This window comes from Macrobrachium nipponense, chromosome 31 (assembly GCF_015104395.2).
Source record: "Macrobrachium nipponense isolate FS-2020 chromosome 31, ASM1510439v2, whole genome shotgun sequence".
NCBI classification, from domain to species: Eukaryota; Metazoa; Arthropoda; class Malacostraca; order Decapoda; family Palaemonidae; genus Macrobrachium; species Macrobrachium nipponense.
The window spans coordinates 61645341-61669927 of record NC_061093.1 but is presented as its reverse complement, the minus strand read 5'-3'; the positions used below and the strand labels follow the sequence as shown (position 1 = coordinate 61669927).

At 34.2% G+C, this 24587-nt stretch overlaps 1 protein-coding gene across 1 annotated transcript in view; it reads right to left on the bottom strand.

Annotated features, from left to right (window-relative positions):
* Positions 1-12681: 12681 nt before the first annotated feature.
* LOC135207038 (homeotic protein empty spiracles-like) overlaps positions 12682-24587 on the bottom strand; it is a 94640-nt gene continuing 82734 nt past the window's right edge. Inside the window, exon 3 of the mRNA XM_064238666.1 lies at positions 12682-14244. Coding sequence (XP_064094736.1) covers positions 14008-14244 — 237 coding nt within the window. The 3' untranslated portion in view covers positions 12682-14007. The remainder of the gene's footprint in view (positions 14245-24587) is intronic.

Genomic DNA, 24587 nt, shown 5'->3' with positions numbered 1-24587 from the left:
CTCTCTCTTTGTTACATTAGTATTCACTTACTATGAATTCATTTTAATGCTGATCTTTCGTTATTTTACCTATATGTATATATATACGCATTGTAGAATAACGAGCGCCAACTGGAGATAAAGTTATTATTATTATTATTATTATTATTATTATTATTAATTATTACTCTCTCTGTTGCATATAGTTTTCCCTCGAACATGCATCGAAATGACAACATATAGGCGTAATTATAATTCGACTCTTCCTGGTGACATTAACAGTATTCGCATCTAATTACGTCGTAAGTATAACTCTCTCTTTGAGCTACAGGTGTCTGCATACGGTAATTAACCAACGCAAGCTTAGAGAAACATACAACCCAATAGGTCGGTCGAACCGGAATAATTCGCGGTCAGGAGTCTTAACGTAATTTGGGGTTGCCAGAAGGGGGGGTTTATTTACACTGGATTATGCAAACGAGCCCCGTCACTAATTATTTGTTCGTTCCAGCCTCGGGTTTTTTGCTTCCGCACATAAGTGGAAATTATTTGATAGGTTGAAAAGTCATTTCAAACTGGCGTGTTTTTGCTTACTCTACTTTCGGCTCTGGGTTAAATTTGTTAACTTTATTTTGATCAGCTCTGCACTGCTGAGCTGTGGCTTTTCGATACACTCAAGTGAAAAAATAGAATCAAAAGTTTGAGACGATAATGTAGCACTTTTGCTTTTAGGTAGATTATGCTAATTATTTTTGTTAATAACTATGTTTCAAACAGGTATTCTAAGGTAATTCTCATAGATCAAATCGTCATGTGTTACTCACTAATCAAGTCAATTTTTTTCAGAATTTACATGCTAGTTTATATCTTTCAATTGGAAACATCTATGTCACACACACACACACACACAGAACACACATATATATATACCACATAAGTATATATATATATATATATATATTATATATATATATATCATATATACTATATATATATATACATATATATATATATATATATATATATACATATATATATATATATATATATATATATATATATATATATATATATATATATATATATATTTGTGGGTAAAAAACGAAAATATATGTTGCTACCTCTACGCCTGTTCTTTGGATATTAAATAAATCCAGCAAAAAAATAATAATAATAATAATGCAGATAGGAGAGGTAATGCAGCATAAATTGTAAAAACATAATTTAAAGAAAATTGGAAACCAATGTCAAATACAAGTAGTACTCCCAGTATTTAATAAAAAAATATATTTACTTCCCTCGAAACAAATATCCCAACAGACGAAGTGCGGACTTAATTCAAATTAAGTTTGGGATCTTCCATGTTGCTCTTACCTGATTATAAATTGAATAAAAGCTTCTATTAAAAGAAACCAGAGAGATATCAAGGCCAATTTTGAAAGAGAAATTGTCAAAGTATTTCACAAAGAATTTTGTAACCTTAAAAACAATGTATTTTAGATGAAAATGTATGTAGTTCTGGATTTGTTGTAATGTTTTGTAAATAATTTATTGAATAAAAACTTTTTAAAAAATCTCTCATGCGACGTTTTAAATCATGCGTCACAAACGTAAGAGTTAAAGGAGCCACAGAATGTCGCTCGTGCGTTATCTACTCGCATGAGAAATGAGACCCATGAGGGGTAGATGTAGATTACGAAGATTATGATCACGTAAACCTTGATGCCAAGGAGAGGGTCATTTGCGATACAACCGACAAAGGATTTGTTTCCTTAATTAAGGTTACTTTGTGGTATAGTTTTTGAATAAAAGGTTTAATAACACTGATATTAAATTTTGATACACAAGTCACGTTTTAGATTTAGGTGACTATGTGACAGATCTTGAAAAAAATGTAACAAAACTGAAATTAAAATTTTGATACGGAAGTTACGTTTTAAATTAAGGTTACTGTGTGACAGATCTTGAAAAAAATGTGTAACAAAACTGATATTATTTTGATACGGAAGTTACGTTATAAAATTAAGGTGGCTATGTGAAAGATCCTGAAAAAAAATTGTAACAAAATTGATATTACTTTGATACGAAAGTTACGTTATAAATTAAGGTGACTTTGTGACTCATATTGAAATTTGGATACGGAAGTTACGTTTTAAATTAAGGTGACTATGTGACAAATATTGAAAAAAAAATAACAAAACAGATATTAATTTGATACGAAAGTCACGTGTGACAGATCTTGAAAAAATATACAACAAAACTTATATTAAATTTCGATACGCAATTCACGTTTTAGATTAAGGTTACTATGTGACATATCTAAGAAAATATGCAATAAAACTGATAGTAAAATTTGGATATGAATGTTACGTTATAAATTAAAGTTACTCTTTGACATATCTTGATAAAATATACAAAACAAAACTGACATTAGAAATTTAGACACGGAATTTACGTTATCATGTCGTAAATGTCGAATTACACGAAATCGAAAACTTGAAAAGATATAAATTTGATTACGTAAATATGTTTTAGTATTTAGTATTTGACAGAACTAGAGCTCGATGAAAAGATTTTTATTTTTAGAAGAAAAAAAACAAGAAAAAAATAGGGGAAGATAATACCATATGAATAAAAGAAATAAGAGGAATGGCAGGGGAAGGAGGTAGGGGTGGGAGGAGGGGGTTTAAGACACGTTGCATCGGTTACTCCTTGTTGAAAGAAAATGGAATTCTAAAAATTAGATCAGTAGAGAGAGAGAGAGAGAGAGAGAAGAGCAAAAGTAAATGAGGAGAGAAAGAAGTGAATCACAGATAGGAGAAGAAGATGAAGAAGAAGAAGAAGAAGAAGAAAGAAGAAGGAGAGAGAGAGAGAGAGAGAGATGAGAGAGAGAGAGAGATAACAACAAAAACAAACAAGGCAGAGAAAGAATTGAATCACAAACAGAAGAAGAAGAAGAGAAGAGAGAGAGAGTAGAGAGAGAGAGATCAGAGAGAGAGAAGAGAGAGAGAGGAACAAACAAAAACAAAGTAAATAAGGAAAGAAAAGAGGTGTAGTACACGGAAGAAAAAAAGAATGAAGAAGAAGAAGAAGAGAGAGAGAGAGAGAGAGAGAGAGAGAGAGAGAGAGAGAGAGAACAACAAAAGAAAATAAGGAGAGAAAGAAGTGAATCACAATAGAAGAAGAAGAAGAAGAAGAAGAAGAACGAGAGAAAAGAGAGAGAGAGAAAACAAAAACGAAAGTAAATAAGGAAAGAAAGAGGTGTATCACAGAAGAAGAAGAAGAAGAAGAAGGAGAGAGAGAGAGAGAGAGAGGATTGGAGGAGGAGGAGGAGGGAGGAGGGAGGAGGAGGAGGAAGAAGACGTGCGTGGCTGGCCCTTGTATTCTGCAGAACTAATGAAGCCAACAGAAAACGTAATTAAGACGTTCTCGTCGCCCCAATAATTCTGAGTCTCCCTAAAAGTCAGCCTTAAACGACCCCATTTGTTTGTCTGTTATCGCGCGCCACAGTTACTTTACGTGTCCCTTGTTTTTAAGGGGGTAGGGGGGGGCACGGGTCGTGGTTGTGGTGGGGGGGAGGTGGGGCAGGGAGGGGTGGGGGAGTGTTGGTTGAACGAAGGGGAAGATGGTAGGGGTAGGAAGATGAGGAGCTGGGGAGAGAGAGAGAGAGAGAGAGGAGAGAGAGAGAGAGAGAGAGAGTGGCAGTATAGTTAAGGTTTGTTTAGGTATGAGTGAAAGAAGAAAAATACTAAAATGTAGTATAAAGATGAAGAGAGAGAGAGAGAGAGAGAGAGAGAGAGAGAGAGAGAGAGCACTAAAATGGAAAAAATATGAAAAGAGAGAGAGAGGGAGAGAGAGAATAGAGAGAGATAGTAGAGAAAACACTAATTAGAAAAAACAAAAAAAAATATAAAAAGACACAAAAAAGTGGCAATAATGATAATCACTTTAATTATTGAGAATAAACTAAGAAGGGAGAAGCAATCTTTAAAAAAAAAAAAGAAAAAAAAAAACAAAAAAAAAAAAAAAAAAAAAACTCGAACATGCAAGATCCTAAAGACGTCAAAATACAGGTCGGAGTCACAGGCTTGAAAACGCTAATTTGTCATCTCTAAAAATGCTTATCTTTATGATATCATTACTCGCCTAATTATACGTCCCTTACCGCCAGAGAAAGTTTATTATATCTGTAGAAGTCCCCCTGTCTTTATTTGGGGTAAAATGCTAATTTTCCTGGATTGTGGAATGGTAGAGCAAGACTCCTATTATTATTATTATTATTATTATTATTATTATTATTATTATTATTATTATTATTATTGGTATTATTATTATAATTGTTTTTATTATTATCATTATGTCTTTTCCTTAGACGGTGCTATTATTATTATTATTATTATTATTATTATTATTATTATTATTATTATTATTATTATTATTATTATTAATGTCTTTTCCTTAGACAAGGTGCTATTATTATTATTATTATTATTATTATTATTATTATTATTATTATTATTATTATTATTATTATTATTATAATTATGTCTTTTCCTTAGACAAGGTGGCTCTTATTATTTATTATTATTATTATTTTATTATTATTATTATTATTATTCTTTATTATTTATTATTATTATTATTATTATTATCATTATCAATGTTATGTCTTTCCTTTTAGACAAGGTTACTATTATTATTTTTTATTATTATTATTATTATTATTATTATTATTATTATTATTATTATCATCATCTTAATGGCTCTTTTCCTTAGACAAGGTACTCCTGAAGATGAGGACCTAGATATACCTGATTATTCGTATGGCTTCTATATGGGAAGAGCTATTCTTTTGTGAACGGTGGGGTGGCTCCGTACGCAAGAACGCTATTATTATTATGATCATTCATATTATTGGAAAAAGTCTGCCTCTTTTCATATTATAGTATGATTCCACTTGGAACCATAATACTGGGAGAAATCTTGCCGCCAAAGACTGTAATCTCACTATATTCGAATTCTCCTTCAGTCGGTAGGCACCGGGGCATTTTTGTGTAAAGCCGTAATTATCTGGTTGATGCTAATGCCCTTACTTTGGTCAGGTATGAACGATGTAAGACAAGGAAGAAAAAGACGAGTTTAACTGCCAAATAATAATAATAATAATAATAATAATAATAATAATAATAATATAATAATAATAATAATAATAAAATTATCAGAATTAATCGTCAGCAATATTGTCCTAGTACTGACAATTCATCTTTAAAAACTTGTTGTGTATGTACTGTTATGCTGCTTAACTGTGTTAGACAGTTAGAGGAAACTCATTCTTTTGACTCCTTCCATAAAAGAGAAATTCACGAAATGACTTTGTCTGTTATTTCGCGATGTAAATTAGCTTAACGATTATCTTCCTTTTCATATATCTGCTATACATAAGTGAGTGGGAGAGAAAGAGTGTATAGACGAACTATTATGGCATTTCTCTTGACAGAGATATGCTCATTGTTTCTAAGAGAGAGAGAGAGAGAGAGAGAGAGATAAAAAATGTTATTTGATTTAAAAGAAATATTCTCACCGCTTCTAAAGAGGAGAGAGAGAGCTAGAGAGATTCAAAATTCATTTTCGATTGATTTGAAATGGATTTGTCGCTTAAAAAGACAGGAGAGAGAGAGCGAGAGAGAGAGAGAGAGAGAGAGAGAGAGAGTTTACAAAGGAGAGTTTACAAGGATTTATGACGTACGTAAAAATCGACTTGTTAGTCCCATCCGAACGAGAGAGCGAGAAGAGAAGGAGAGAGAGAGAGAGAGGACGAAATAAAATTTTTTTATTTGACTTGAAAGAGATGTATACTCAAGGCTTTTAAAGAAAGAAGACAGAAGAGAGAGAGGGAGAGACGACGAGAGGAGAGAGAGAGAGGACCAAGTAAAATATTTTGTTTGATTGAGAAATATACCAACCGCTCTTAAATGAGAGAGAGAGAGAGAGAGAGAGAGAGAGAGAGAGAGAGATTTTGAGAGAGAGAGAGCGAAATTCGTTTTTCGATTAAATGGAAAAAATGTATTTATCGCTTTTAAAGAAGAGAGGGAGAGAGAGAGAGAGAGAGAGAGAGAGAGAGAGAGAGAGAGAGATTCAAAATTCGTTTTCGACTGAATGGAAATGTATTTATCGTTTTTCAAGAAGAAGAAGAAGAAGAAGAAGAAGATAAGAGAGAGAGAGAGAGAGAGAGAGAGAGAGAGACGAGACGAGAACTAGTACTAGCCGAAAATCGAGATAAGGTACTATCGGAACACCGGAACGGAATGTTATTTAATAAGCAGATTTGCCTCTCTGTTACAGCCAGGTTCGTGTCTGGCATCTCTCATTATCCCAGTCTCTCCGACGGGGGGCCATATCTGCCGAAATCTTAATCAAAGACATCCGTACAAAGGACACCAACATGATAAAAAAAAACCGATGTCGTCATCGGAATCATCACCCATCGCAGAAGACATCGGCAACATCTTGAACAATGAACGAAGGCATCCTAAACAAAAGATCATCATCATCAAGGTAATCATTAATATAATCATCGAATTATACCGCTGTTTCTCGAGTATTTCAGTCATGATCATTGTTAGTGCTGGTTCTCATCATGTTTGGATGTTCTATTTTTTTCTAGTTTTTTTTTTTTACAGGGTCGCTTATCTAAATTTTTCATTTAATGAATCAATTTCCTGTCGCTTTCATTAACTGTTATCGGAGCTAACTCTTATCATCTAAACACACCTGCCGCTGCTTCTCCACGAACAAAACGTCATCATCATCGATGTAATCATCTGGTCAATCATGGTTTTACTGGTGTTTTTTCTTTTTTCTTCTTTTGTCATTCCTCATTCTCATATTTTTCTATCTCTGCATTTCCCACGTACCTAATATTTATACGCGTATCTATGATTTTTCTTCCTAAAGTTGTCCCTGGTGTTGCTTCTGGAGTCATTTCTGGTGTTGCTTCTCCCTCCTCTCCGGTACTTTTTCAAACGCGTACTAAATCATCGGCAAAGTTCTACGCCACTCATTTATTGCGCCAATTTCCTGGCGCTGTCATTTAACCGCTATCGACCGCTAACCGATGCTTATCTCCAATCATCATTTGTTACTGCAACCGTCGAGCTGCTTCACAAGCCGAGCAAATGAGACGGCGTCACCAAAGAGCTCTTCTGATCTGGAGGAGAGATCATCATCAACAGGACCCCAAAGGGCCCCGCGACCGTTAATGGAGGCTCGCAGAGAGAGAGAGAGAGAGAAACACTCGCCGTTCTGGGATATATCGTTACTGTAATAGGACGAGTTTTATTCCGTTTTGTTTTTCTACTTATTCTTCTTCTTCTTTCTGATCATAGCGAATCCCGACCCAGTTCCGAGATTGCCCGCGATCGTTTTCCTTATCAGCGGCCCCGGCGGAGATGTTGTGTACTGCGCTGCCCCGATACCTCTAACGAATAAGGGCATTTCTCGCTGATGCCCCGGCCGGCGTTAGATAGGTGGGATGACGGACCTGAGACCTCGTCTCATTCGTCGCACCAAAATGGCGGAAACACCTCGTCATAAAAACAAACAGGAAAAGGAAATGATGAGTTTGAGGAATTCGAGTGAGCGTTTGATGGCTTTTTTTTTTTCAGAATACTAATGATCCCCTTAATTCTATTTTTCTCCGTGTTCCACGTCGAAGCGACTATTAAGGCGCCGTAAATCGATCGTCATCGAATATCAAATAATTACGAATAGCATCTGAGAGGACCATCAACTTATCTGATGGTCTTTGGAGCCATCCGGCGTTTCTTCTTCTTCTTCTTTACGACGCCAAGTTAACAAGAATTAGCAGTAACGAGGCTCCCAAAGATGTGGAGCTTCGAACGTCATTACTTTAATTTTCCTTTGATCATCTCATTAGCATGATCGGCCTTATGGCTTTGTTAAGCCATATTAAATTATCATTCAACCGCGGGAGGACACAGCTCATTAGCGGAGGGCGAAGCAATTTGGAAGAATAATTCTAAGTTTAAAAGACGTTTTTATGTTTCCTATATGAGAGCGCGACCCTGCCTGGATGTTTCTTGTCGAGGAATTTCAGTCGTTATTGTTCCTTGTTAAGAACGTTTAATGGACGATTGTCTGATTTCAAAGCCACTGCATTTTTCTTCCCTCTCCCCCTTTGTGGCTGCGATGCAGTTTGTTTTCATAAGTGTTTCATTATTGTTTCTATATTTTTTTCTTATATTTTTTTACTTTTATTTTATTTTCATCATTCACATCAGCTTCTCCCATTTCGTCATCATCTTTCGCGCCATACTTTTTTTTCTACTTATTTTTTTGTACGTTTTTTAAAAATGTTTATTCATTTTTAATTTAACTTTTTTTTTATTTTTTGTCATCATTCACATCAGCTTCTCCCATTTCGTCATCATCTTTCGCGCCATATTTTTTTTTAAACTTATTTTCTTGTGAGTTTTGTGATGCAACAGGTCTTCTTTCTCTGCCGCCTCTCCTCGCGATAGACGACCAAGGATGCTCAATAATTCAGGTCCATTTATTTCCCCCCTAACATAATAAAAAAGGAGTTTTTTCCATTACATTGTTCCTTTTCTCTGCCGCCTGTCTTCTCAGTAGATGAACAAAGATTTACAATAACTTAGGTCCCTTTATTTCCCCCCTAACACCTCGATATTTTGTATAATCATTATAAAAAAGTAACTTCCTCCATTACGTCGTTCCTTTTCACTGTGTTAATTTTTCTATCTACATATAGGTGCACCTATTCCTTCCAGTTCTAGTTCCTCGTTGGACGAGTGGTTTTCACGCTCGGCTGCCAATCCGGTGGTCAGAAGTTCGATTCTCGACTCGGCCAACGTGGAATCGGAGGAATTTATTTCTGGTGATAGAAATACATTTCTCGATATATTGTTGTTCGGATCCCGCAATAACCTGTAGGTCCCTTTGCTAAGTGGGCAATTTGTTCTTAGCCACGTAAAAATATCTAATCCTTCGGGCCAGCCCTAGGAGAGCTGTTAATCAGCTCAGTGGTCTGGTAAAACTAAGATTTACTTAACGTTTCACTCCAGTTCTAAGATAGCCAGTTTTGGTTTGCAGAAAAACACCTTACCTCTGAGACTCTATATTCCCTAGACCTCTCATGACCTGATTTTCGAGGTTAAATCCTATTAAATATTCTGCAATTAGTTAAACTGAAAATTAAATAATTCCTATCGCCAAATTTTTCTAAAAGGAATAAAGATTCAAAGTTTATTTCTAATTCTGACATGGGTAGAATCAACGCGTTGGCAATAATCTAAATATATTATCTAATATATTATATATATATCTATAATCTATATTATCTATATATAGTATATATATCAATACAATAAATAAAGATTTCATTCGTCACTCATTTTTTTTTTATTGTGGTTCAGCCTTGATTCAGCTGAGCAGAGATGATATTGACAGTGATAGTTATGGTTTCTATGGCTGTAGGTAGGATATAGATAATATATATGTATATATACTTATATATTATATATATATATATATATTATATATAGATATATATATATATATATATATGTTGTATAGTATAGATATTATTATATATTATATATGTATATACGTATATATATATATATATATATAGATATATATATATATATTTATATATATATATATATATATATATATATACTCACACAGACATATATATTATATATATATAAATAAAATATTTATAATTAACATATATTTTTCCGGTTTTTTTTCACTTACAGACACGGTACTTTTTTATAAGCACAAATATCAAGCCACAAACATAATATAATTTCAGATTAACTATACCGTGGAGATAAACTAAACACAATTGAATTTCTAATTGATGAGTGCATCTACCCCGGTTAGGGGTCGACCTGTCTATCATGATGTCTAAATCCAAGTCCCAGGTTCGAATTCTGTCAGGGCAGATGTACTTTTAGTCTATAATTCCCTCTGGGCATAGTTTATTTCCCAAAGGTGTATATGTGTATGTGTATATATATATTATATATATATATATATATATATATATATATATATAAGATATATTATATATATATATATATATATATATATATATATATATATATATATATATATATATATATATTTATATATATATATATATATATATATATATATATATATATATATATATATATATATATATATATATATATATATATATATATATATATATATATATATATATATATATTATATATATATATATAATATATATATATATATATATATATATATATATATATATCTATATAATCTATAAATATATATATACACTATAATATATATGATATATATATATATATATATATATATAGATATATAAAAAATATATATATTATATATATATATATATATATATATCTATATGAATAAATATATACATATATGCACATGCAGACCAGTGTCTTGTCTTATACAGGTAAACTCGGGTTTAAAACTAATCTGTCAATATATCAGTCTTTATTTACATATCATAACTGTACATATGATACAAAGCCAAGTAGAGTCTTTGGCACTGAACTTAACTAATAATAAAATGAATTTTTGTTCAGAGTGTACTAATTTATGAAGATATAGGCAATATGTGATGAAAGTGAAAGTGAATCCAAGCCTTCGTTATGCAAGGAGCAGAGAGAGAGAGAGAGAGAGAGAGAGAGAGAGAGAGAGAGAGAGAGAGAGAGAGAGAGAATTCTGTCTATTTTCCATCGCTTCCTATGGTTTTTACGTGCACTGTCTTTTGTCCCCCTTTTCTAATTATTATTATTATTATTATTTTTTTATTTTTGTTTTTTTGCTCTATCACAGTCCTCCAATTCTACTGGGTGGTATTTATATTATTATTATTATTATTATTTGCTGGAAGGAGACCTTCATTAATGCAGTTTAAAAAAAAAAATAATGGCTACTTCAGCCGCGTTTATTTTGTAATAGAAGTTCCTCTATTCTTCTTATTACTGACTTGAGTACAGATGAAAAGTCAGTAGTAAGAAGAATAGAGAAACATCTATACAAAATATTCTAGCCTCGTTAATTTTGTATAGAAGTTTCTCTATTCATCTTATTACTGACTTGAGTACAGAAGAAAAGTCAGTAGTAAGAAGAATAGAGAAACTTCTATACAAAATATTTCAGCCGCGTTTATTTTGTATAGAAGTTTCTCTATTCTTCTTATTACTGACTTGAGTACAGAAGAAAAGTCAGTAATAAGAAGAAAAGAGAAACTTCTATAAAACATAAACGCGGGCTGAAATAGCCATTATTTTCAATAAAATCTGTATTATTATTATTATTATTATTATTATTATTGTTTTCACCAGGTCTGAGGTACATGAAATCATTTAGCTGCAATCGTAGAGGCCTCATCTTTGAAACAATAAATATTGGGGTCTGTGCATGCAATTCAATTTCACCTTCGCATCACTAATTACTAATTGCGAAAAATGAGAGACAGGTTGGTAAAGGGTGATAGGCATGACCGAATAACATCAAAGGTCATGACGTAGGAGAGATGGGAATAGTGTTGGTAGAGAAGAGATGATATATAAGAAAACAGCTATTGAATCTGACAAGTTGGTAATTTAAGAATGCGTCGTTGTCTTCGTCCTCCTGCATTTTCCATGATTAATTTTAAAATAACGAAAAGTTGAAGACCTTAGAAAAGCAGTTTGATGACTTAATTGTCATATAATCCATCCTCTTCCTTTTCTACCTAATGTTGATGAAGAAAACTCAAGTAACAGCTTATTAACAGTAAGAAGTTACCTTAAAAAGAGCCAAATGTTTATTTACAAATGTTGCTGAGTTTGTTGTGGAAAGTTCATGTGGTAATGCAAAGGACTTATTACTAACCCTCCCTCCCCCTCCCACTGTAAATGAAATTATATTTATTCACCCTCTGAGTTGTTAAATGCCAGTCTCAAGCTCCCACAGATTCAGTGATATTGATTGCCCTACTGTTAGACTCAAAATCGTTTTGCAAGAAACAGGTATGCGAGTGTCATAGACATGTATATATATACATGCATATATATGCATGTTACGGCGTAGATATTGAGCACCGACCACATTTCTCCCTCTGACAAGAATTTGAAGCTCATTAGGGAGTTATTCTGAATGATATCATCCCCCATTCAAATGTTTACGGATTCCAGCGGAAAGCAGAATCCCAAAATATTTAAAAATCTAGTCATTACGCGGCCATAGTATTGCATGTACTACCTCCTTTCGTTGTTTTGCATATATGCGTGTGCGCACATACACAAGCGCGCACGCACAAATATGTATGTGTGTGCGCGCGTATATTATATTATGTACGTGGGGCAATGAAAGAACATGGCGCTTATTATATTGTTGATATTGGTAAAACATGAAAAGCGCGCAGATCAATGAAACGAATGGTAGGAATGAAGAGAGATGCATAACTCCTATTAGTATGAATATAAATGAGCGAACTTACTAGAATTAAACCATAAATAGGAGCGTAGGCAAAATTTGCTGATCCCCCTAAAAAAACATATACATATACATACGTATATATATATATTATATATATATATATATATATATATATATATATATATATATATATATATATATATATATATATATATAACACGATAATAGCAAAGTATTCCAGTTTCTTGCTTTAAAAACATGGATGTTTAAACGAATGTTTAGAATACAATCACATACAAACAAACAAATATAAATGTGTGTGTGTGTGTGTTGGTGTGCTTGTTTGTATGTGTAATGTTGTGTATGCCTTTCCATGAATGTAATGTAGATTTTATACCTATATGCTAATGTATGTTATTAGTAATGAGAAGAATCCCCCTTCCCCACAGCCGCCCCCCCCCAATAGAAGAAATGTCCACATGGATGTCCAGCAATTGTCATTCATTTGTTTACGCATACAAATTATCATTGGTAATGACAACGATAACACTCGAAAGTATTCAATCATAAAATAATCAAGATGAGGTGGGAATAAAAAGCTTTTTTTACATATGTCAATTAGTAAGGCTAATTTTATTTCTAACGACCTAATATTTTGTTTCTATTTAGAACAGGCAGATAAAGTCCTCTCTCACACAAGAGTCCTCTAAGGTTCTTAAAAGTTCAAGAAATTAGAGGATCATTTCGTCCGCACCTTAGACCACAAAATCACAATGACGTCATCAAGTCATCAACTCACGACTCCTCAACAATTTATACACTGTAGGTCTCTATTTTTTCATCTTCACTCCTATTAAAATATCCATCTCTGTTTGAAGCACCTTTTGTGAGGTTATCTACAAATTAACTAATCTGTCGCTATTAGTCTTCAAGGGAGATGAGTCACTTTTCTCAATAGTAACTCCCTTTATTAGGGATTAACTTAGATAATCACACGCGATTCCAATGTCTCGATTCTCGCCGCTGCCTCGAAACAGGAACCGTTCCAGACGATCGCTTATTTCCTCAGACACTCAAAATCAGGCACTTATTATTATTTCAGACACTAAGAAGGCATTTATTTTATCGACTCGCTTGTTTCCCCTCAATTTATCCAGTACTAACGACTCGATCGCTATAACTCCAGAACAATTTTTAGTTCCTGCAAAAGAAAACTGTTGTACCGGCTTTGTCTGTCCGTCGGCACTTTTTCCGCCCTCAGATCTTAAAAAGCCACTGAGGCTAGAGGGCTGCAAATTGGTACGTTGATCATCCACCCCCTTATCATCAAAGGTGCCAAATTGCAGCCCTGTAGCCTCAGTAGTTTTTATTTTTTTGTTAAGGTTAAAGTTAGCCATAATCGTGCGTCTGGTAGCGATTAAGTTTCATTTGCCGCGGCTCACACAGCATCATACCGAGACCACCAACAGATAAAGCTGTTTCCGGTGGCCTTAATTCAATGCTGTACAGTAAACTCGATTGCATCTTCTACTCGTTCATCACTTAGGACTGAACGACTCCCTCTGGTCCTTGAGGGTCACACTCGTCGTCACTGAGCACTTCGTCCTCGTCGTACTCGATCATGGAGAGGTCGTCCTTGTCGTCCGCTTTGCTCGAGTCGCCCTTGACCCCGTCTCGCCCGTCTTTGGAGTCGTCCTTCTTGCTGCCCGGACCCGTCTGCTGCTCTTCCTGCTGGACGCGTTTGTGCTTCGTCCTTCTGTTCTGGAACCACACCTTCACCTGGAAATATCAATAAATAGATGAAAATAAAAATAAGTCGATGGGAAAAAATGAATGAATAAAAAGGTAAATACATAAAAATAGTAAATATAGAATGAAATACATTAATGTGAAAGTTAAATAAAACCAAATATTGATTCTGGAACCACACCTTCACCTGGAAATATCAATAAATAGATGAAAAGAGAAAAAAAGTAAGTCCATGAGAAAAAATGAATGAATAAAAAGGTAAATACATAAAAATAGTAAATATAGAATGAAACAAAATAATCTGAAAGTTAAATAAAACCAAATATTGATTCTGGAACCACAACTTCACCTGGAAATATCAATAAATAGATGAAAAAAGAAAAAAAGTAAGTCGATGGGAAAAAATGAATGAATGAAAGGTAAATACATAAAAAATAATAAATATAGCTTGAAAAAAATAATCTGCAAGTTAATGTTAATCACTGAAAGTTAAATAAAACCAAAATTGAACAATTATAAAAGTTTCTGTCCCCAACTCGAAATAACAAAATGAGATACAGAGAAACTTTTTATAGTAATTGATCCTTCTGCTTTGCGATCAGACCTTCATCTGGGAGTAGATCAACTGTCATGAAAATATATATAGGATGAAATAAATTAATCTGCAAGTCAATGTTAATCACTGAAAGTTAAATAAAACCAAATATTGAACAATTATAAAAGTTTCTGTCCCCAAATCGAAATAACAAAATGAGATACAGAGAAACTTTTTATAGTTAACTGATCCTTCTGCTTTGCGATCAGACCTTCATCTGGATGTAGATCAACTGTCATTGAATGTATCTCTAAATATAAACAAACAAACCAACTATCATAACCCCCATTTCCAGACTTGAAGCAAAATAATGAAACTAAGTTACATCATAAATAATGAACGCATAATATATCATAAAAGCACGTTATACATCACAATAACAAATTACTTCTAATCGAACTCAATAAAACGGAATTCCTGCTGAAATTCCTATACCTCAGATTATCAGACGTTATAAAATGGCCCATTTTTTTTTTTTTCGAATCTGGACATATTTGAGGCACGATCAGTAAAAATATTTTTAAAAAATGTAACACCAGAATTGACTGATTAATATCTGAACAGGTAAAGACTTTTAAGAATTTGAGAAAAATCTGCCAAAAGCCTATGGAATATTAATTACGGAACAAACATGTAACCAGCGCTAATCCTAAATACTTCTGAGAGAGATAATGAAGATAATGATGAGAATTAGGACGTATAATAAGTATTTACTCGAATGATTCTATCATTATTTCGGTGAATTAACGTGTAGAAATATCCAATAGGAATGACGTGAGCGCTTCCGTAGTTTAGAGCTCTGCGTAAAGCTTTTTATGGGAAATAATAATAATAATAATAATAATAATAATAATAAAATAATAATAATAATAATAATAATAATAATAATAATAAATAATAATAATCGAAATTGTCCTTCGGCTAACAAAATCACAAAGTCACTTATTCGAACGAATTTTATGATGCTCAATCAGTCAACCAATCAATCTCTACTTTACGTAGAAATAAAAAAAAAATGATTTACTTAATGAATTTACCAACGAACCCGTTTCGCCATAATTAAAACGAGGTCACGTGACCATAAACAAAGAAATACTTCCGATGGATAAATAATTGAAGTAAATAATAACGGACTATACGTTGCATTAACTGTTTATTTAATATACCAGTAACTCTTGCTTTCTGCAGGTAAATTGCTCTGTTGAAAATGAGGGCCCGACCCCAATGTGCCTTAAAGATGCATCTCGAATGAGGAACGGCTTTAATTTTAGTAAATTAAGGTAATTTACTTAGGAGCCATTGTCGCAGTTACCCTCTTTTTATGGCTTGTTTTCAAGCGGCAAAATGCGGCTGGCTTCGATTTCTTCATTACCTCCACCGAGGAAATCTTTTGTATGTATTTCAGTTTTTTTTTTTTTTTTTTTTTTTTTTTTTTTTTAGAATTCTCCTGTCACAGTGAATGTCATCCGCTCGTCTATTTTAGTATTATTTCTCAATTGTTCTTCTTGATGCAAACGTTTTTGATTACCTGTGTATATGGCTAATTAATTTTTCAGTTATAAAACGTTGAGTTCCGTTTATAAAATCCCATTTTCCTAATTTTGATGACCTGTTTATATGGCTCATTCATTCTTCAGTTATAAAACGTTGTCGTTTTTTGTAAAATAAAATCCCATTTTCCTAATTTTGATGACCTGTTTATATGGCTCATTCATTCTTCAGTTATAAAACGTTGAGTCCCGTTTATAAAATATCCTTTTCCTAATTTTGATAACCTTTTTATATGGGTCATTCATTCTTCAGTTGTAAAACGTCGAGTCCCGTTTATAAAATCTCCTTTTTGTTCCTAATTTTGATGACTGCTTATATGGCTCATTCATTCTTCGGTTGTAAAACATCGGAGTCCGTTGTTTCAAAATCTCCTTTTGCTAATTTTAATTATATGTTTATATGGCTCATTCATTCTTCAGTTGTAAAACGTTGCGTCCTATTTATAAAATACTCTTTTCCTAAGCTTCCGCTAGATTGCTCAGTTAGCAGACAGCTATAACTGATAACATGTTTTTTTGCTAATCAGAGCTTTTAGTAACTTGATTGACCTATGTGTATTATCTCCGAACTGTTTCCCTGTTATAAGCTACGTACAAGAGGTTATTTTCCTTAATTTTCCATTCTGTTAAATTAGTATTCTACCAAAAACTTGATGACAGGCAGTTTACAATTTACGAAGTTATTTTTTTTTTCTTTATTTATTTATTTATTTTTTTTTTGCCTCGCAACCCCCTGCGACCTTTACAAGATATTTTCATACATTTCCTGATTTCAGTCTTTTGTTAAGTAAACCGCTTTCAAAAACTCTTTTTCCCCATAAACGCTTATCGTTTTGTTCAGTTCACAAACACACTTGCAACTTTTGAGGCCGTTTATATTCCATTTGCAAGCCTCTGGTGATGAACTGGCAACCCATTTGCATCTTTATTCCAACAAGAGTGGCTCTAAAACTCATAACATTTGCATACTCCATTTGCTTTCCGCTTGTTTTCCCATCATTCTTTTCTCAGTAATTGCCATATAATCATCCTGCTTCACCTGGTAACAATCCTACCTCTGTTTGACATTTATTGACACCATAAATCACTCAGTTTTACATATGCGATACTTAAATATTACATCTGCAATACTTAAATAATATTGTACTTATTAGAACATTCTCGATGTGAACAAAATGTTTGCTCGTTTGTTAATTTATCGTAGGTGTGTTTCCGTTTCCATCTTCTACTCGCTGTATTTATTATCCTTCCCTTCTCATTCGGAAGTTTTTTTTTCTTTTCTTTGTCATCTAAATTCGCATGGCACACATGAATACTTACCCTAGCATCTGCTGAATTATTATTTTAGAATTAATAACATTCGAAGTCCAACATTTCCTCTCTATATATCCTAACCGACTTTATTTTCTCTCTCCCTGTCCCTACTTCTCCCCTCCTCCTCCTCTCTCTCATCTCCCTGCTTCTTCCCCCCCAAACCCCCCCTCCTTCATCCTCCTCCTCTCCTCTCTCTCTCTCGTCAGTTCTCTCTCTCTATATATATATATATATATAATATATATATATATATATATATATAAATAAATATAATAATACATCAGATTATATATATATATTTATATATATATATTATATATATATATATAATATTATATATAATATATATCATATATATATATATATTTAAGCCACAGGAAGATCAAAAGGTACTCCTTTTATTTTTCTTGTGGTCTTGGCGAAATATTTTCTCCTGCCTTATTTAGTGATATCTTATATATATATATATATATATATATATATATATATATATTAATGATATTATATATATACATAAAATATATATATAGAGAGAGAGAGAGAGACGAGAGAGAGAGAGAGAGAGAAGAGAGAGTAACTTCAGCCTCCTTCCGCTGACACAACCCATAGTATTTTTATTAGATCATCTTTAAACGCAATATTCTCATTTCGCTTAAACCTCGTAATTCTAATTAGTTCTAGCATTCCCATTTACGGAGCGTTTACTCGCCATGCTGAGAGAGAGAGAGAGAGAGAGAGAGAGAGAACTCGATCTACTTATTCGGGCAAACACGATAATTCCCCGGATGAAAAACGGGGTCCATTGCACCGCCTGACCGCCTGCATGCAGGGATTTAATCTCATTACTTACGGGAAAGTTTGTCCGGCCTAATAAAGCGTCATCATTACCGGACAAGTGAAGTTTGCTCGGCGTAATAATGCCACCAGCAGTGGTCGTTAAAGATGCAGGCGACGGCCTCGTCGCCGTGACGCTAATCACATCTCAGGGACGAATCGCCCCCTGAAAAGGGGATGAGGGAAGTTGTTGCAGCTCGCGGTACGTGTCTGCCCCCTTTATCTGTCCCATAACCCCAGTCCCCCAAACCCCCACCACCAACACCCTATTCCTGATAACTGATCAATGGAAGTGCATTGAAAGTTAAGTACATGGTGTCCATAAAGTCCCGGTACCAATCCAAGCAATAAATAGCTGTAATAGTACTCGGACTTTATGGACACCCTTTTTATTTTAGTTTACCCGGACCGCTGAGCTGATTAACAGCTCTCCCAGGGCTGGCCCGAAGGATTATAAGATATAATTACGTGGCTAGGAACCAATTGCTTACCTAGCAATGGGACCTACAGCTTATTGTGGGATCTGAACCACGTTACATCGAGAAATGAATTTTTAATCACCAGAAACAAATTCCTTTGATTCCTTGTTGGCAGAGAGTATATTAGAATGCCGTTAATAAATTTCGTCTCTTGTCCCACACGTGAGACCCTTTATATCATCAACCAGGGTCGTCACGACAAAAGTCGTGACTTCGAAAGTATGAATCTATCTTTAGAAAGGATAGAGAATTCTTGGATAATAATGAGACATAAAAACTAATAATAATAATAATGATAATAATAAGTAGCAGTAGTGGTAATATTAGTGGCAACCTTCATTTTCACTAAAAGTTTGGTTGTGGGTTATTGATAGCTTTGTGGAGTAGTAAGGTGGTGACGATATATTGAAGCACTAGCGTCTTATATACATACACATACACACACGCACACAGGCATGTATATATATATATAACACACACACACTACCTGCGCACGCACACAAACAAACACATACACACACATACACATACACATACACAAAGACATAAGCACTTGGATTTCTGCCTATCATTTTCCTGTGGTATTTGCTTATTTAATGAAGTCACCTGCATCTACTGTGATTTTTTAGCATATATACATCATATATATATATATATATATATCTATATATATATATATATATATATATATATATATATTATATATATATATATAAGCGAATACCACAGGAAAATGATGAGCAGAAATCCAAGCACTTTCGTCTTTACTAAGACATTAAGCTACAAATGTCCTTTAATATCTAATTCGCTCTACCTCAGAATTAATATCTTTCCATATATGTTAAATGAAAAGGAATTTTTGGTTGATAATAATTTCGTCAGCTCTCGGGCGCGAACCTGGTATCCTAGAAATCAGGACGTACAGTGAAGCACCTTTAACCACACAGCTACCATGAGAGGATATAAGTTAACGCCGCCTCTCACCTACATACAAATCCCTGTCGCGCTCAAGGAGGCATAATGACTCTATATGAATATCTTGCTAAGCATATTTTCATGAAAATAAAAATATCCTTAGATTGCGAGGACATTGATACTGAGAGATCTTCTTAAATATGACGTCCTTGCGGATTTCTCACCAGACATCACTTTTCTTGTAGGGTACAAGATGGATACCCGGTGAGAATATCCTCCTGGGTGGCACACACACACACAAAAAAAAAAAAAAAAAAAAAAAAAAAAAAAAACAAAAAAAAAAAAAAAAAAAAAAAAAAAAATAGACACCCGTGAGTAATTTTCATTCACATGCCTCCTGAAGAAGGAGGAAGTGGCCGTCGAAAGCTGGAGGAGTTTGATTTTTTTTTTTTTTTATAATATACTATAAAACAATCTACGCGTGAACGGTCTTTTTGTCATGGTAATATACGTAAAAAGACATACAAGAAGAGTATCATCTCTCTCTCTCTCTCTCTCTCTCTCTCTCTCTCTCTCTCTCTCTCTCTCTCTCTTTCATACACACTCACACACAAACACACATTTTCAGATTCTTCAGAGAAGGAGATTAATTTCGAGGAATGAATGATCCATATTTGTCATGAAACAAAGAAATAATAATAAAAAAATAAAGATAAAAAAAATAAAATAAAACAAGCCACATGCGTGTTTGAGTGCACTCACAATTAGTCTATGTGACCTCGAGTAATGAATAGAAATAACTAACAAAGAGGAAAGAATAGAATTTTACGCCACTTCCTTTCCTAATCGTGTATACTTAACAGTTACGAGAGAGAGAGAGAGAGAGAGAGAGAGAGAGAGAGAGAGAGAGAGAGAGAGAGAGATGATCTCAGTTTATATTCACTACACACACAAATCAAGACCCTCCTTGTATGTCTTGTTAAGTATATTATCATGGCAAAAAGACCCCTTCATGTGTAGAGATTTTTTTTTATAGAAAACTGTATAAAAACAAAGTTCTTGAACTTTCGACGATTACTTCCTCCTTCGTCAGAAAGACACGCGAACGAGAGAGAGAAAGATAACGAAGAGAATAATACCCCCAAACAAAGCAACAAAAAACGTAAAGCAAGGAAAATCAATAGATGAAACGAATATAGAACCAGCTTGCACCTGCATGCATTCTAGAGCCAAAACGACTGCTGTTAGATGCATCTGTATACGGCTGCGTGTCCGTTAAGAGAAGAGGGTCCATTTCGTCTGAATTTTTATGAGTGGCTCAAATCACACGAATCAGATATCAAAATGAGTGTGGTGAGGATGAATGAGGAGGGATGGAGGAGGAGGAGAAGGAGGAGGAAGGAAGAGGAGGAGGAGGAGGAGGAGGAGGAGGAGGAGAAGGAGGAGGAGGAGAGGAGGAGGAGACAGGAGGGTAGAATGAGTGAGGGAGAGAAGAATGAATGACTTTGAAACGAGCATTCATTTAAACTTTTTAACTCGTCATCAGCAAAGGATTTTGCCGGTTTCATTCCACGCTAATTACAGCGTATTAACAATTTATAATCTCGTGAGAACGGGCGATCTGGGTTTTCCAAGCATGTTATGAATATGATTTTTTTTTAAAAGGAAATATTAGATAAATAACATGAAATGTTAAGAGCATACGAGCGGTAGTTTGCTTTCAGGCGTTTTGTGTTTTGCACGATTCTTTGCCTCTGTTTAGTGGTGGGGATTGTCTTGTATATAAAGGCGAACAGACGGAATTACTGGCATCCATTAATTTATTATTATTATTTATTTATTTACTCGGCTGGGTGGTTTTTATAGTGTGGGGTTCCGGGTTGCATCCTGCCTCCTTAGGAGTCCATCACTTTTCTTACTATGTGCGCTGTTACTAGGAGCACACCCTTCTGCACGAGTCCTGGAGCTACTTCGGCGTCTAGTTTTTCTAGGTTCCTATTCAGGGATCTTGAGGTCGTGCCTAGTGTTATTATCATTATCATTATTATTATTATTATTATTATTATTATTATTGATCATTTCTATATCCCCTTAACAATCATTATCTGTTATTACAACAATATGAAAAACAATATCAACAAAAACAATGCTCAGAATGTACAGGACAACAAAAATAGCATTATGCACTCACCGGCATATGTTGTGATATTATTATTGAAATGAGAACTGTCACAGTTTTGATGAAGTTACTATAATTACCTTTTAACCCCCAAGTTTTTGTGGGATGAAATAATAAAATAAACTTCTCTAAGACGTTAATTGTTCTTTTGACCTGGGAATTGTTTTCATATTTCCTTAATTGGAAGTACATCACATACTAGACGTCAGCGATAAATGCAATTAGATTCGCTATAAAAGTCTAAACAAAAGGAAGCAAATAAATAAATAAATAAATAAATAAATAAATAAATAAATAAATAAATAAGTAAATAAATAAATGCATAATAAGACGGGGTAAATGGAATATAAACACTACCAAGTAGCAATGTCGTGTGCCATCGCTCGCTTCGAGTCACACCTGGTCAAGGTATGTCAGTTTAGGTTAGGACAGGTTAGAGTTAAGACGTATTTTGTTATCAGTGGAGATATAAAAGGTAAATAAGGATTAGCTGATGCGCTTGTGCTATCGTCCGATAGGGCTTGTTCTATCGACTGATAAGAGCAAAAGAATTATATTAAGGGATGGAAGTTTAATTCCAGCGTCTACAATGCGCCTAGCGTCAGAGAAATGCAGGAAGGTCTCACTATACGTTGCTCCCTGTCTCCATTTACTTCGACCTCTTCTCGAATGGCTGTCCAACTTCTTTCACTCGTAGTGCTCTAACGTAGAAAGAAGAAGAAGAAAAAAAAAAAACTCTCAGACAGCCATGTGACAATCTACAAATGCGACTCGGCGGTCTTGTTAAACTACTTTGTTCAAATTAATCAAAATTCAGGAAAGTGAATTTTTATGGCCACTACCCCCTCCCCCGGGTGGGACAACGGGCACATTATTTCCTTTGTCCCGGCTACTGTGTTCCAGAGATCTGCTTATCTGGGGACCCTTCGCAGAGCCCTAATTTACGACTTTTAATTTACGCGCTATCTAGGGCTCAGGAGACCGGAAGTCCATAAATCTCTCCGCTGACTTTGCGATTTTCGATGTCTATGCAAATGCCTTGTAAAAGATGTTTTTCGAGATGTTATCTGCGCTGAATAATGAATACTTATGAGCCGCTTTATTCGGTCAATGTCAAAAAAGTATAGTAGCTGGCTGGCGAACATTTTTGTTTAAATGTTGAGCTAAATTATGGGACTAGCCATCGATTCGTCCCTATCTAGCCCAGACCGGAAGGAAAGACGAAAACAATGTGGGGAAGGAATTCGTGATAAAAACACATTTATCCAAATGGATAAAAAAAAAGGAACATGTGGATAAAGAGATAAATCAGCGATGCCACAGGAAACTGTAAAATTACGTGACACCGATAAAGAAAATGACTGTTTGACGTGAGCTGGAAGCTGAACTTGGAATATACGAGAAGGGAAAATGTTTTTATATTGCTGATGTCATGAGAACTGGAAGCATGAATACCTGCGGTGTGGAAGTAAGATTTATTTTTTTTAATTACCAACAAGATGTAACTAAATATTTTGAAAGAGTTAGACATTACACAGGCGAAACAGGTTGGAGAAAATAACTTCCCTATCATTCACCAACTGTGTTCACTTCCCTAGTTGTCAAACCTCATTCTATACACACCGCCTGTCTTATTAGACTCCCGTAAAGTTAGTTGCGAATTTCACCGAAAGATATTCTTTGTTTTTACTTAAAATCTGGTACATCAAGTTAGTCGCGAATTTCATCTAAAAATATTCTTTGTTTTTACCTAAAATCTGGTACATCTAGTTAGTCGCGAATTTCACCTAAAAATATTCTTTGTTTTTACCTAAAATCTGGTACATCAAGTTAGTCGCGAATTTCACCTAAAAATATTCTTATTTTTACCTAAAATCTGGTACATCAAGTAGTCGCGAATTTCACCTAAAAATATTCTTATTTTTACCTAAAATCTAGTACACCAGTATGACAGACACTCCTCTTATTTCATCGGCGCCTCGATATGTCATAAGAGAAATGTGACAATGATTGAAATCAGAAATTTTAGAAAATACTGTCACTGTCTCCATAAACTCTCATCGTTGCCAAAGCTGCATCGACATACAGCTTCTCACCTTCGAAACAGCCGTTGCATTTAAAGAGGAATTCAACGACACCAAGAAGTAAAACCGAAAACTTCTTTCAGTTTTCTTCTGAAGATTGAATAAGAAGACCACTGGCTGGGACTTGACCCAGTCTGACAACATACACGTCTCCTGAGAAAGGGCCACAGATAGGGCCTGAAAGTACACGAGTGTTGAGTAAAATGATGTGTAAATACTTACAAGTAAACGAGTTATACTCAATAATTTTGTGGGTTTCTTTTTCCATCAGCAAGAAGTAAATTGGAAGAGAGAGTTTTGTGCATTCCTCAATAAGACTATCTTAGCATGTCCGAAATAAAGTACGAAACAAAGTATACAGAAAACTACTTAGAAAAGGAAAGAAACGTTTGCCCACAGTAGTGGGGTTTAAGCACTGATAAA